The following is a 14,832-nucleotide window of genomic DNA, read 5'->3' as shown; positions in this document are numbered from 1 at the left end:
GGAAAATAAATGGGTTCACTTGTCATTCCTTCTCCACAAGTAGCTTTGGGCGGGAAGGAGTGCATATGCGTTTGTCTTACCCAAAACGTTCAACATCCTCACGCTGAACTACCGTTCCCAAAATTGTAAGGATGGAGGCAGCTCCGAGAGTTAAACTGACATGAAACAGATCTACATTTGTCCTGTAAGTGTGTCCTTGTTGAATTAACGTGCTTGCCTCGTATTGCCGTTTTACCTCACGCTTCTACTGAATGGTCCCGCTACAAAATTAGTCTTGGAAGCTCCTCCGCTGGTTCTGGGTTTACAGTCACAAAAAGCCCCCCTGATCACTCTGATACTTATCACAAACATCCTTCAGAATAAGGTTGAACTCTTCTACAAACATGCCCCTGTAACAAACATTCATAATTGGGGAGCTCACATAGCCTAGCCTAGTGAACCATTTCAGAATCTTTTCTTCCCCCAACCTTTTTTACACCCTTCTGTCTGTCTCTCTTTTTGAAGAGTCCAGTCCATTTGTCTCATATTATTGTTTTCCGCACAGGGTACTACTACATTGGTAGAAAAGCACCATGAACTTCACAGGTGTAAGTAAGTCTAGCCACAGCAGGACAAATGTTCTCAGAAACAAGCTTGAACTATTTCTATTGCTAGTAACAAAGTATTTGCAAGGATAGATCTTGAACTTCTAAACCAGTCACAAGACCCAAATCTGGGAAGATACTAGAGCAGAAGGTGAGCCATTTGTCTCTTAAATGCTAACTATGGGATGGCGCCTTCTGCTGATCAGAAATGGATGACTATTTACTATCCAGAGATTGACCGAGACTGTGGTTAGAATCGTCAACTACTGGAACGACACGAGTTTGCTCCGATTTCGCCAGCGGTATAAAATAATTCTGCACTGCGTGTTTTATCAAACAGGTGTTGGAAGGCAAAAGAATTTCAAGGGGGCGTCCGAAGTCACTTAATAGCTCTCTGAGAGCTGATCCACATGGCCACTGCCATGCCACTGGTGTTCGCCAGTTTAATGACAAGATCTCTATGACCTTTAAGGTCAACGTTTAGTTGACATAACCAGTCACATGAGGCGAAGAAGCCAATCAGATGCTGCTGAAAACACAGCGCCGTTAGCAGAGTTCCCAGACCTTGTGTGTGTGTAAAGAGCCGCCATGACCAGATGACTTACAGCAACCCCTGGGGGTTTCAAGGCCTCATACTAGCCTAAATGGCCTTTCCCCAGTAAACCACTTTTGCCTAGTGGGTCCCAGCTGCCCTATCATGACACCCCCAACCCACGATAACTTGTTTTCATGCAACCTTGGCTCTCAGCCATCAAGCTTATGAATGTATGGATCAGGTGAACGTAGGACCCTAAAACGAACGTTTCCAGGCTATTTTGGGACAAACAACAGCGCTCCAGATGGGTTCTGTTTCCTGTCCCCCCCTCCCCACTTCTACAGGGCCTTTCACAGATCTCCCCCCTAAGCTTGCTTTCAAGCATCATGCAAGACATTTTCACAGCGAAGACGAGCGCCTCGGCCTCTGGGAGACGTCCACGTCTCCAGAACTGCGTCCATATGCTTTACAAAGGGCTTTTTTAAAAAAACAGCAACAATAATAACAACAACAACAACCTGTCATTGCAAACATTCTGATACCAATGGAGTTCGGATTCTCTTCAGCTCCCCCCCACCCTCCCCCACATTTCACGAAACAAATTCCTCAAAGGTGCTTTCGCTGAAAAAGACCTGTGCAAAACTGCAAATCTCATCACTCTTGAAGAAAAAACAAAAAGGATAGTTCCATTCTCTTAAAGCATTTGGCGGGGCTTTCCCCCTACAACTGCCAATGGCCGGAAAACACACACCCTTTTTTAAAGGAAACTGCAATTCTGAGAGCCAGCAACTGTACAAGGAAGCAGTTACAAAGGGAATGAGTCGCTTGGTGTCATACTTTTCCGACGGAACAGAATTCCTCTGCTGAGACACACTGACTAGAGGGAACATCTCTGTGCCCGGACAATCCTGGAGTGGCGTCTCTCACGCCCTGTTCTTCACCCGGCTGATGTTCAGCCACTCTTCAACAGCGCCACCTTTCAAAACCTCCTTCAACCCTACTTTTGGGACATCTGCATCATCCACACTCTTGCTGACCGGTGCTCTATCATTTACTCAGAGGCCACAGTACAAGTTTTAGTTTAGTGCACACCCCACGCTCCCGCCCCTTCCGGGGTCTTGAGGTTTTTTTTAATGAGGTGGGGAAGTATACCACATTCTGTTTGATTCTACTCTAGATCAGGGGCCTGCATCCTGTGGCTCTCCAGAAGTTCATGGACTACAAATCCCATCAGCCCCTGTCAACATGGCCAATTGGCCATGCTGGCAGGGGCTGATGGGAGTTGCAGTCCATGAACATCTGGAGAGCCTCAGGCCGCAGACCCCTGCTCTAGACAGAGAGTGCTCCTTTTGCCAGCCTCTTAGCCAGCTATGACCCCTCCACCCCAGGAAGGGAAAAGCCCTTTAGGATATACCAAGTTCCTACAAATGTGCAGTGCTTCCAACCCCCTTGCAGAATGGGAACAAGTCAGGGGAGGGGGCACCAGCTAAATTTGGTGGTTTTTTTCCAACTGTCGCAGGGGATTGCACGTCCGGAAGGAAAATATACCTCTTGTTTTTTTTTCGTAGCTGTTGTTCTCTTTTTTTTTTGTCATTTTGTTTTCTTTTGTTTTTGCATATAACATTAAATATCGTCGCTTACAGTAACACATGCAAATACATGCTGGCTTGGAAAATGCAGATTTCTAAATAGTTTAGCTCGGCGACGGTAATCCCCTCTGCTTTTGCCTCGTCTCTCTCTCTCTCTCTCTCTCTCTCTCTCTCTCTCTCTCTCTCTCTCTCTCTCTCTCTCTCTCTCTCGGCACTGTCGCTTTGAAAAATAACTTGTCCCATATTCTGCTGCTCTGGGAGAAGCCTGGAGGGAGAAGAGTTCCTCCCCCCCCCCATAGTCGCCGACAAAATGTTCTGATTCTGTTGTTTTTTTAATCTATATATATATATATATATATTTATGTATTTTTTTTTCTGCTGAAAAATAGGTTTAAATTTTTTTTCCTGGCATTTCGTTTTATTGGTTGAGTCTTTTTGTTCCTTTCCCCCTTTTTTGTTTTGTTTTGTTTTCAAACGATCAGATCAAAACGTGGTTCCATCCCAACGCTGGGTTGGAAACATGGGGGGAAAAATATCACAGTGAAAGCACCCGCATCAAGGAAGGGTGGGGGGGAGTGCTCCATTGTCGTTTTCTGTGTGCAGAGAAAGGGGTGGGGTGGGGGAGAAAGCCAGAACGAAACAGAAGAAAAAGGAGAGGAAGCGATAGAAGGAAAGGAAGAGGCCCGGCTCTCTAAGCGTTCAACTTCAGGGCTGGAATCTCCTGCTCCCCAGTTCTGTCCTGGTCTCCATGCCTACCCTCAGCTCCTTCTTCTGTAGGAACTCGATTGTTCTTGGAATATCTACATCATAGGAAAGTCGGGGTGTTTTGTTTTTGTTTTTTAAATCATGCATCCAGGCAGAAGGAACGCTTGACCTTATTGCTGTGATTTGGTGGAAGATCCATGCACAAAAAAAGAACAATTCCAAGAAAAGCCAGGAGGCCCAAGGCAGATGGGTGGGTGGCCTTCCCAAGGGAGATCATGGAGGGTCCATGTTTTCAAAGAACCAGAATCGCTCAGTAAGGAAGAACGGGGGACGGACAGAGGGGGAGAGAGAGAGGGAGAGAGAGAGAGACCAGATGGACGGATGTCTACCATGGCTTCGACAGACAGAGAGATGGTTTTCGTAGGGATCGGTAGGCACAGTGGTGGGATTCAGCCGGTTCGCACCACTTCGGCAGAACCGGTTGTTGAAATGGTGCTTGCAAACAACCGGTTGTTACATTTTTTGAATCCCACCGCTGGGTAGGCAGGCAAACATATCGGACAAGTCAGAAGGGACTAATAGATGAATTGAATGCAGATGTCACAGGAGGAGAGACAGAAGGGGAGATGTGTAACTGGGAAGGAAGGAAGGAAGGGAGGAAGGAAGGAAGGAAGGAAGGAAGGAAGGAAGGAAGGAAGGAAGGAAGGAAGGAAGGAAGGAAGGAAGGAAGGAAGGAAGGAAGGAAGGAAGGAAGGAAAGAGAGAGAGAGAGAGAAAGAGAGAGAGAGAGAGAAAGAGAGAGAGAGAGAGAGAGAGAGAGAGAGAGAGAGAGAGAGGGGAGTGGTATCACTAAGCTCTATGGCTCATCACAGTCCTGAGTAACATGATGAAGAGGGAAGAAGCACTGAACAGAGAGAGATAAAAACGCAAAGCCAGGACCAGAGAACTATCGTGCGTGCAATCCGGTGAGGTTGAAGAGGGGGAGACGTGCAGGCGACACACGCGGGAGGGCTTTGGGCCCCTTCCTGCAGGGTCCCTCTCCCACCGACCTCCACCTTCTCCTCCTTCTTCCGGAGTATTTGGATTTTCAGAGCAAAGCAGCCCTCTCCCCTAGTAAGCTCTCGAGTCCCACTCCTGACCCACAGCCACCGAGACAGGCGGCTACAGGCCTCGGGATTCTCATGGACACTCCAGAAAGTGCAAACTTTAGTGCAACGTCACCTGCGAGACGTGTCCTGCTGTGTCTTTGTTCCAATGCATTTGGCGGTTTTCGTTTTCTTTTTCTTCCTTCCCCCCCTTTGCTTTGTTTTTTGGCATTACCTTATTTTTTTTCTTTTTTTTCTTCTTCGGTTTTTTTTTTTGTAAAAAAAAAAGAGAGAAACAAACAGACAAGCTAACCCCAAGCATCCCTGCTGTGTCTCTATAAGATGGAAGGGATGGGCGAGCGGGGGCGTCGGACAGAACCAGGCGAGCCGAAGGGGGTGGGCGCCGGAGACAGGCGCAGTCCAGTAATGCTGTTCAGGCTGTGGGACTTCTCATAGCCTGCAGGGAGTGCTGTGAGGAAGGAGAGAGACAGAGAGGAGTGAAAAAGGCAGCAGGTCAGATGTTACGCGCCAAGAGTCTCAAAACCGGAAGCTGGGTTGCAGGGACCTTCCTCTACCACCACGCTAGCTTGTCAGAGGACAAGGAAGGAAGGAAGGAAGGAAGGGAGGGAGGGAGGGAGGGAGGGAGGAAGGCAGGAAGGCAGGAAGGGAGGGAGGGAGGGAGGAAGGAAGGAAGGAAGGAAGGAAGAGGCCTAGAGGATCACCTGCAATTGTCTCCCCCAACTGTTGATGGCTCTCTGAGAGCTTCAGTAGAAGCATTTCCCAGCCTTGTTGCCTTATTTTTAGAAGAAGAGTTTGGATTTATATCCCACCTTTCTCTCTTGTAAGGAGACTCAAGGTGGCTGACAAGCTCCTTTCCCTTCCACTCCTTACCTTGAGCTCTGGCTGTTCTGTGGTGTCACTGAGGAAGATAAGGTTTGCCGGCTGAAAGCTGGTAGCCCAGTGGTTCTCAACCTGGGGGTCGCGACCCCTTTGGGGGTCGAACGACCCTTTCACAGGGGTTGCCTAAGACCATCAGAAAACGGTCTTTTTATATTTTGTATATACCAATTTTATGGTTGGGGGTCACCACAACGTGAGGAACAGTATTAAAGGGTCGTGGCATGAGGAAGGTTGAGAACCCATGAGAGTGTGGGTTGGAGAAATAGGGGAAGGGGTTGTTGCGCTGTGCTATTCATTCCCATAACTTCTGGAAGTGACATCACAGCCTTGACACAACGCTGTAACAATCCGCCATAACTCTCTTGTGTTACTGTAGAGCAGGGGTCTTCAAACTATGGCCCTCCAGATGTTTATGGACTACTATTCCCATCAGCCCCTGCCAGCCTGGCCAAGTGGTAGGGCTCTTGGGAATTGTAGTCTGTGAAAATCTGGAGGGTCATAGTTTGAAGACCCCTGCCGTAGAGTTTTGGGGGATTGCTAGAGCATCACGTAAGTAATGTCAGTTGCGGCTGCATGACCGGAAGTGATGTCATGGCATCAAAGAAACACCCCTCCTCCATATTTTGCTTCTGCTGCCAGAGTAGCGCAGAAGACCTGACAGAAAATAGTACGGTAGTTTCCTGTCCTGTAAAGGTTAAGAGACACAAGGGGCCGATAGGTTTCCATCTGACTATCAAGCTACTGATTTGGCTTTGGTTCCACTTTTCCCTCAGGCAAAGACTACAATTGCCTGTGCCTGCATCCTGAGGTTAACTCGGGACTATGGTTTTTGGCGTCTAACCAAAACTGCCCTGTAGGCTTGGGGAATTAGCACCTTCTCCGACGTTCTTTCAGTCTGCTTACCCACCAACCCACCAGCTTTTGGACTTGCTTTTGCTTAGAATTATTGGTCATTATTTTTTTAACCACAGAGATCCAGGAATCTTGGCACACACTGGTCTGTTTCTACCCACGGCTAGCAGCTTGATATTTATTAACTACCTAATCCCACCCCCACCCCCCAAAAAAAGACATCAGGGGAACAGACATGATTCCCGCAGCCTTCATCCCTACAACTACCTTATGAGACATGATTAGGGATTTGCCTGTATTTATTCATGTCCACTCACTCACATGGAAAGTGAGGAGTGCGGAAAAAGGTGTCTATTCGTATTTTGCTGAAAACTGGATATCGAAGTGACAATACATTACTCAAATCAGTAACTAAAAATGTGGAATTCACTGCCAGAGACTGCAGTGGTGGCCACGAGCATTTATTTTTTTGCCGTCAAGTCACAGCCGACTTTTGGCGACCCTGCAGGATTTCCAAGACAACAGCTCTGACTCATGAAAGCTTAAATCTGTTAGTCTTTCAAGCGCCAATCCTGTTTTATTTTGATGCAGCGTACTCGCAGGGCTTGCTTTTTGGAACAACGCAGCCCGCCAGAGAAGGTCAGCTTGGCGCAATGCCGAAGCTAAGGTTAACTGGAACTGGGCTCGCCGGGTGGCTTGCGCAAGCCGCTATTTCTCTCCCATCTATAAAGCGGGGATAATAACAATAATACCTTGGGTGCTGTGTGGTTTCCGGGCTGTATGGCCGTGTTCTAGCAGCATTCTCTCCTGACGTTTCGCCTGCATCTGTGGCTGAAGATCCTCTGAAGATCCTCTGAAGATGCCAGCCACAGATGCAGGCGAAACGTCAGGAGAGAATGCTGCTAGAACACGGCCATACAGCCCGGAAACCACACAGCACCCAAGTGATTCCGGCCGTGAAAGCCTTCGACAATTCATTGAACAATAATACCGACGTACCTTACAATAGTATGTAAGAATTAGCGAGGGTTTCGCTACGTGTTTTGTGGGGGGAGAGTACGTGTGGTAAATCCTTTGGAGGGTGGTGGGAGAAAGGGTATCTCTGAGTGCTCCTCCACATTAGAAAACAGAGCAACACATCCAGGAAATCTCTTTGCCAGCGGCAACTGCGCTGTCTTTCCTCAGAGTTATTCCTTCTCTATGGAAGCTTGCCTTCCCAATCCCCTCCCACTCCCCTCCCCCAGATATATGCTCCACAAAAGCCATGCACGCCATACAAAGAAAAACATACATTTCATGCTTGCATGCCTCCTATGCCAGGCCGGGGCAGCATAGGACCACTGCTGAATGTAAAACCAGAATGAGGACTTGTGTTGATGTTTGGCACAAGAGGCAAGCGGCGTACTACTGACGGCGCTCCAAATGGTGATGCACATGTCATATATGAGTGAGATGTTTCTACTCGTGGTGTAGTCGCAGAAGCTGGGAAGGCACTGTGGCTCAATGGTAGGGCGTCTGCTTGCCATGAGGAAAGACCCCGGCTTCCATCCATTGGCCTCTCCAGTTTAAAGGATCAGGTAGCAGTGGGTACAGAAACCCTGGAGAACAGCTGCCAAAGTAGGTAGCATTGGCTGTACAGGGTGACTATTTCATCACATAGCACGCACTGACTGGAATGCCATCAAGGGAACCCCATAAGGGTATAAGGTGTCACACCTGCATGTGCAGAACTGAACATGGACTGTGTATGTTTGTAGAATGGGAGGAATGTACAAACATACATACACAAAATGTATGTTCAAGTCATGCATCGTAACAGATGTTCATACAGGTTGTTTACAGGCAACAGAAGTCAATGTTCCAGATGGGGGATAGCGTGTAGCCCCAATGTTGTGTGACTGAGCATTGAGGAGGAGAAGGAGGAGGAGAAGAAGAAGAAGAGGAGGAGGAGGAGGAGGAGAAGAGGAGGAGGAGGAGGAGAAGAGGAGGAGGAGGAGGAGGAGGAGGAGGAGGAGAAGGAGGAGGAGAAGGAGAAGAAGAAGAGGAGGAGGAGGAGGAGAAGAGGAGGAGGAGGAGAAGGAGAAGGAAGTCAATGTTCCAGATGGGGGATAGCGTGTAGCCCCTATGTTGTGTGATTGAGAATTGAGGAGGAGGAGGAGGAGGAGGAGGAAGAGAAGAGGAGGAGGAGGAGAAGGAGAAGGAGAGGAGGAGGAGGAGTAGAAGAAAGAAGAGGAGGAAGAGGAGGAGGAGGAGGAGAAGAAGAGGAGGAGGAGGAGAGGAGGAGGAGAAGAAGAAGAAGAAGAAGAGGAGGAGGAGGAAGAGAAGTAGTAGTAGTAGTTTGGATTTATACCTTGCCTTTCTCTCCTGTAAGGAGACTCAAGGTGGCTTACAAGCTCCTTTCCCTTCCTCTCTTCACAACAGACATCTTGTGAGGTAGGTGGGGCTGAGAGAGTCCTGAGAGAACTGTGACCGGCCCAAGGTCACACAGCAGGCTTCATGTGTAGGAGCAGGGAAACAAATCCAGTTCACTAGATAAGAATCTACCGCTCTTAACCACTATACCACGCTGGCTCTCTGAAGCTAATAAACACGTAGGCTGCACAAATCCTAGACATGGTACAACATGGTGTGTGTTTGTATTTTAAATGCTTTTTAATGTTTGAATTTTTAAAATATTTGTGCCCTTGGGGATCCTCAATCAAGAGGAAAAGTATCATAGAAATGTTACAAAGAGATAAAAAATAACATATTGCACATGGGTGTGTCACATGAAATACACACACTATATATTTCCAGCGCATGAAGGCTGGAGTAGCATTATGAATGCTGCATAATGTAGGCACACGTGCACAGAAAGCGTGTGACCCATAGATAGGAGCCTGTGTCACGTGGACTCCTATGCCATGCGAACACATGATGCCATGCTTCACGTTGTACATAGAGAACATGTCACCACATGTGCTTTGCACATAGCATGCATTTGTCAATCATTAGCGCATATTACTGAATATTTGCAAAACGCAACACAGGAGTAATGTGCTTTCCCCATCAGAGCATTGCATGAAACCTTCTGCAAGAAAAGGCCCAGTTTCCCAATCCTTGGAAAGTTATCGTCACCTCATCTCTTAGTCAAACTGGATAGAAGAAGAAGAAGAAGAAGAAGAAGAAGAAGAAGAAGAAGAAGAAGAAGAAGAAGAAGAAGAAGAAGAAGAAGAAGAAGAAGAAGAAGAAGAAGAATTTGGATTTATATCCCACCTTTCTCTTTTGTGAGGAGACTCAAGGTGGCCTACAAGCTCCTTCCCCTTCCTCTCCCCACAACAGACACCTCGTGAGGTAGGTGGAGCTGAGAGAGTTCTGAGAGAACTGTGACTAGCCCAAGGTCATGCGGCAGGTATGTAGAAGTGCGGAAACGCATCTGGTTCACCAGATAAGCCTCTGCCACTCAGTTGGAGGAGCAAGGAATCAAACCCGGTTCTCCAGATTAGAATCTACCTGCTCTTAACCACGACACCATGTGGAAGAGATGCTCCACCCAGAAGCACTTGCATCTTGGCACTATGCACACGAATCCCTGCAGGAACCGCTACCCTTCTTCCAGCTCTGAGCAAGGTGGAGAAACTTGACCTTTGTGCGCAGAGCCAAAGCTCCGAGGCCTCCTTTCCCATCCTCTTGGCAGCCCCCAACCCAGGACCAAAGACAACAAACAACACACTGAGATTGGATTGAAAGCAGTGCGCAGGGCTGACCTGCCTCCGGGGGGGGCCACTGGAGCTGCCCAGCCAGTCTCAGGCGGTAATCAGAGCTGGGGACAGAGAAAGACACGGAGACCGGGTCACACCGTGCTGGAAAAGCTAAGCAGGGCAGCTTGCACGAGCGGCAAAGGGCATCGCTGTTTCCCTCCGCTGTGCGCACGAGAAAAGTGACTCCCCCCTCCCCCAAGCAATCGAGGCAACTCGCCTTCTCTTGCACACGAGAGGAAGGAAAGGGAAAACAGCCTGTGCAATATGCATGTTCCCCCCCACTGCCAGGTGCTTTCATTGCACGAATGTCTTCTTGCACCTTGTTCCATTTGCACAGTTCAAGCACAGTTTCATACATGAGGGAATGCCCGACACAGACGTCAGTTTGTGCAAAACAGAAACTTAAAGAGGTGAGGCACTCTTCCGTTTGCAAGCGCAGGTAGTCCAAATCATGCGCAACCGTGTGCAGGTTGCACATTTACCCTATTTGCATGTGCAGAAATAGGCTTACCTGCGAACAGGCAAGCGCATACAAATGCAGACGGGCAAAACAGCCTTGCGTTTGTCCACTCTCCGTTCATTTGCTCGCTAGGTTTTGCATGTGCAGATGGAGCGCTTGATGCTCACAGAGATTCTCCGGCATGCAGAGGCACTGCAGTATCTCACCTGGTACCCAGGTTCACACTTACCTCCTTTGCACTCCCACTTGCATCGCATGCACACATCCAGACACACGCCCATTCCTCATGACACAAATAAAATGTCTTGCAGATGTTTTAAAAAGGAACGTTTTGGCTTTTCTTTTGTCCGCACAGCGCAGTCAAATAAAGTGTTTCACCTCAAAACGTTTTCACCTGGCTCCCCCCCCCCACAAAGTCACAGCTCTCGCTTCCATTTTGTGAGCAGTTTGTGCCTGTCATTTTTTGTCACTTCGGGATTCTCCACCCACCATTTGCAGGTTCCCAAGCAGAGGTTTCCTCTGCTTGGGGCCAGGGGCGTACTGCCCAGGGAGATGTAAGGGTTCAAATGCCCCCAGGTTGTGGCTATTTAGTCACGTGCGGGCCCGGGAAATTGCTCCCCACATCCCTCCTCCCCCCCCCCCCGGATCCAGACACTGACTTTAAGACCTGGTGCAAAAAAACTATGTTTGGTCGTGGTAGGGGAGGGCAGCCGCCCATACGTGGAGCGGGGGTGGGGGGACGGAAAACTCAGATTTTGCATCGGGCTACATTTTCCCTAGATAACGCCTCTACGAGCTCACCTAACTACCATTTCTGTCTAAAAAGTACACGAACAAAGTTAATTTTCACTGCCAATTTGGCGCACGTGTTGTTTTTCTTTTTGGGGTTTTTTTTAGGGAGGTGTCTTTAAAGCTACTAATACTTGAAATATGCACATACTGCTAATTCTCGTTGTATGTCTTCATAGTTTCGAAGACATCTCCCTCAAAACACAACAGGAACAACGACACGTGCGCCGAATCGGCAGTGCAAACAACTTCATTCGTGAACTTTTTAGATGGAAATGATGGGCGGATGTGCTGCAAGCAGATGAAACGTCCCGGGCTGGGGCACCGAGAATCCCGAAGCGGCAGAAAACGGCAGGCGCAAGCAGCTCACAAAACGGAAACAGTTGGGCGGGAAAAATAAAACTTTGCCTGCTTTGCACAGCAAGCAAGAAACGTTTTCAAAATAACTTCAGGGAAAAAAAACCCTACCGATTTTAGCATTTTTGAAATAATACTTTTTTCAAGAAAAATAAGACGTTTTGCAACATTTTAGGGGGGAAACTACGGAATTCCACCCCAAAACTTTTCGTTTTGCGACCTGAAAACATTTTATTGGCGTTGTGCAGAATGGGCTACACACACATTTGTTGTTATGACCAAAGCGAGGCACACACCTTTATCTCCTTTGCACTTACAAGAGGCTTTGCAGGTGCAGAGAACTAAGGTGTAGAGGCCTCATTTTCATAATTTGGGCAATTCGCCCACGGGGAAACCACGGGTTGGACTCATAACCTTTTTCACCCACAAGGGAATATCAGAATGGTAAATGGGCAGAGGAGCGAAGCCACGATATTTGCACAGGTGGGTATTTTACACCAGATCAATTGGACGTTCATTAAACCAGGGAACAACCTGATGGGGGAAAGGAGGATGTGTAGCCAGTTCTGGGAAACCTGAAAGGCAGACGTGTAAATAGTCTTTTACCTGGTAACCACTGGCAAGTGAGAACTATATGCAGGTGACCAGGAAGGAAAGCTTTACTAAATCTGAATTGTTCGTTTCTTTTAAGCCACCAAGTAATAATTGGCTTGTTAGGGCAAAGAGGCGAGTAAAAGAAACGGGGTCCAACAACTTGTGTTGACTTATTTGCAAGGCCGCTTTAAAGGTTTCTCCTTGATGTCCTCCTCCAACCATAACCCACTCGACATATCATGTACAAGAAACGGATACATGCATCAGACTGTGGAGATGGGCAAGAGAGATGTCGGGCCCCTCGAAAGATCAACAGCTGGGTCTGCGTGGGAAAAATGAAGATGTACCCCAAAAAGGTGCATAGTAACAAGATAGACCTGGGATGGGTGCGTTGGGTTACGTACCTGGCTCACGCGGTCGGGGCGTTACGAGAATACAGGGTGGACCCTACAAGACGTATGAAATGGGGCATTAATTGGAATCAAATATTGGTGCAGCCCGTCTTTAAGGAGAACACGGGGGGAGCCCAAACTTTATGAATCGCTGTACCCCCTTTGATTTCACCCTATTTCCTAAAACAAATCAGCATTCCTCTGCCCCCCGGGGACCTCATTTTGTCATCTCTCGAGCCCCTTCTGTACATGCAGAACAATGCACATTCAATCCACTTTCACAATTGTTTGCAAGTGGATTTTGCTCTTCCGCAAAGTCAAATCCAGCTTCAAAGTGGATTGAAAGTGGATTATTCTGCATGTGCGGAAGGGGCCTCATTCTTTCCGATCTTCCTCCAATTATGCCTGTTTCCAGGGCTCTCTTTTTTTGGAAAAACTTTTGTCTCTTTGGAGCGCAACTTTGGCCCCTCTCCCCACAAATACAAAAAATACTCTGCGTCTCTATGGGTGTTCTTAAAATCGGAGACACGGAAGGCCTCCCTCGTGTTCCCCTTCTTCCGACAGGTGCAATATTTGCCCTGAAAATGAAAACAGAGAATATGAAATCAAGCCACGAGCACATGGGACACAGGGGAGTGTTGTGAGGGGTTTTCATGTGCTTACAAGTATGAAAGGTGGGGCGAAAAGTTCACATGGAAAAGGTCCCCCCCCCACCCACAAAAGCAGACAGGATCCGAGCAGGTAGGGCAGCCTGTATTATAGAGGAGGAAGAGGAGGAGGAGTTTGGATTTATACCCCACCTTTCTCTCCTGTAAGGAGACTCAAGGTGGCTTACAAGCTCCTTTCCCTTCCTCTTCCTTGTGGGGAGGGACTGAGAGAGTTCCGAAGAACCGTGACTAGCCCAAGGTCACCCAACAGGAATGTAGGAGTGCGGAAACACATCTGGTTCACCAGATAAGCCTCTGCCACTCAGGTGGAGGCGTGGGGAGTCAAACCTGGTTCTCCAGATTAGAATCCACCTGCTCTTAACCACTACAACACACTGGAGGCTACGGGAGAGGTGACTTGAGGGTGGGGGCTGCTTTAATCCCCTAGTCCAGTGGTGGTGAACCTTTGGCACTCCAGATGTTATGGACTGCAATTCCCATCAGCCCCTGCCAGCATGGCCAATTGACCATGCTGGCAGGGGCTGATGGGAACTGTAGTCCATAACATCTGGAGTGCCAAAGGTTCGCCACCACGGCCCTAGTCTTTTCTAATTGAACTATTACTGCCTTCCAATGTCATGAACAAACCTTTGTTTGTATGTGATCAGAAACAGCCAGGAAGTCCTCTCCGCTCCCAAGCACCCTGGAGAGTTCTCTGTTTGTAACTAACCAAGGTTTGCTTGATGGGCGTGACAAATTGTGTCCTTCTCTGGCAAATCAGGGTTCTAAATCTGTGATTTAAGGATCCTGGTTTGCAGGCAAAAGAACAAACCACAGCTTGCCATTTCGCTCACTTTGGATATGACAATGAATTGCAGTTGTGTTCGAAACGGGCAAGTTTCCAGTGTCTGCACGTGAGAAGGGGCCTCCTGACTTGTTCTGGTCAGAAACAAACACTCGGATGAATACAGTCAAAGGCTGTAATCTTATGCATATCACTAGTCAACAGCCGTGGTTTTTAACCCACAGGTCTGGATCATTTGGGGGGTTACGTTTTTTGCCAGGTTACCCCAGAAATGCAAAAATTGGGAGGAGCGGGAGTGACGAAATTCGGCAACCTGAATAAATTATTTTGGTTTCTCTAATCATGAAGAAGACCAACAAAAGGAACGAAAGGTCTGGAACCCTGGAACTCTAAGGGCGATTCCGCACATGAGTAAAATAGGTTCGACCCAGTTCCCTGAGAAGGCTACGGACCTAGGTCGAAGCCATTGTTGTTCCCCACTGCAACCAGCTTGATCCCAGCTCGGAGGGCGGAATCATCCTGTGCCTCTTCGCTGCTCCATTCCGATTGGCTGCTGTTCTACGACCATGTTCCGTCTATCCCCACACACGTTATTAAAAAAACTGCCACAGGAATGGAGGGACAAAGGTGGTGTTTTTTGATTGGCCACCTGTACGCATGCCCGAAACACTCAGCTGTGATTGGCTGAATGGGGGACTCCTGGCACCAGAGATTCCGCACTTTACTGGAATCGAACTGAGTTCGAGCGTGGTTCCCTGAAAAAGTAGAAGTTCCCAACTTGAGTCGGAAATTTGACCGT

The 14,832-nt window shown here is 48.1% G+C and overlaps 1 protein-coding gene across 5 annotated transcripts in view; it reads right to left on the bottom strand.

The window, feature by feature from the left end:
- Positions 1-4,189: 4,189 nt before the first annotated feature.
- Positions 4,190-14,832, bottom strand: part of LOC125444477 (potassium voltage-gated channel subfamily C member 1-like) — a 60,636-nt gene continuing 49,993 nt past the window's right edge. The window contains exons 4-6 of one of the 5 annotated variants that reach the window (XR_007246215.1): positions 12,594-12,636; positions 9,996-10,051; positions 4,891-4,966 (exon numbers count right to left, since the gene is read on the bottom strand). Coding sequence is in view for 3 of the 5 variants with exons in the window: in XM_048516907.1 (XP_048372864.1) it covers positions 4,833-4,966 (134 nt within the window). In the remaining 2 variants the exon portion in view is untranslated. Of the gene's footprint in view, positions 4,967-9,995; positions 10,052-12,593; positions 12,637-14,832 lie in introns of those variants that run through there. The other 4 variants (XM_048516910.1, XM_048516909.1, XM_048516907.1 and 1 more) reach the window with 4 other exon arrangements.

This window comes from Sphaerodactylus townsendi, linkage group LG15 (genome assembly GCF_021028975.2).
Source record: "Sphaerodactylus townsendi isolate TG3544 linkage group LG15, MPM_Stown_v2.3, whole genome shotgun sequence".
Classification (NCBI taxonomy): Eukaryota; Metazoa; Chordata; class Lepidosauria; order Squamata; family Sphaerodactylidae; genus Sphaerodactylus; species Sphaerodactylus townsendi.
This window is presented reverse-complemented; position numbering and strand designations above follow the sequence as displayed.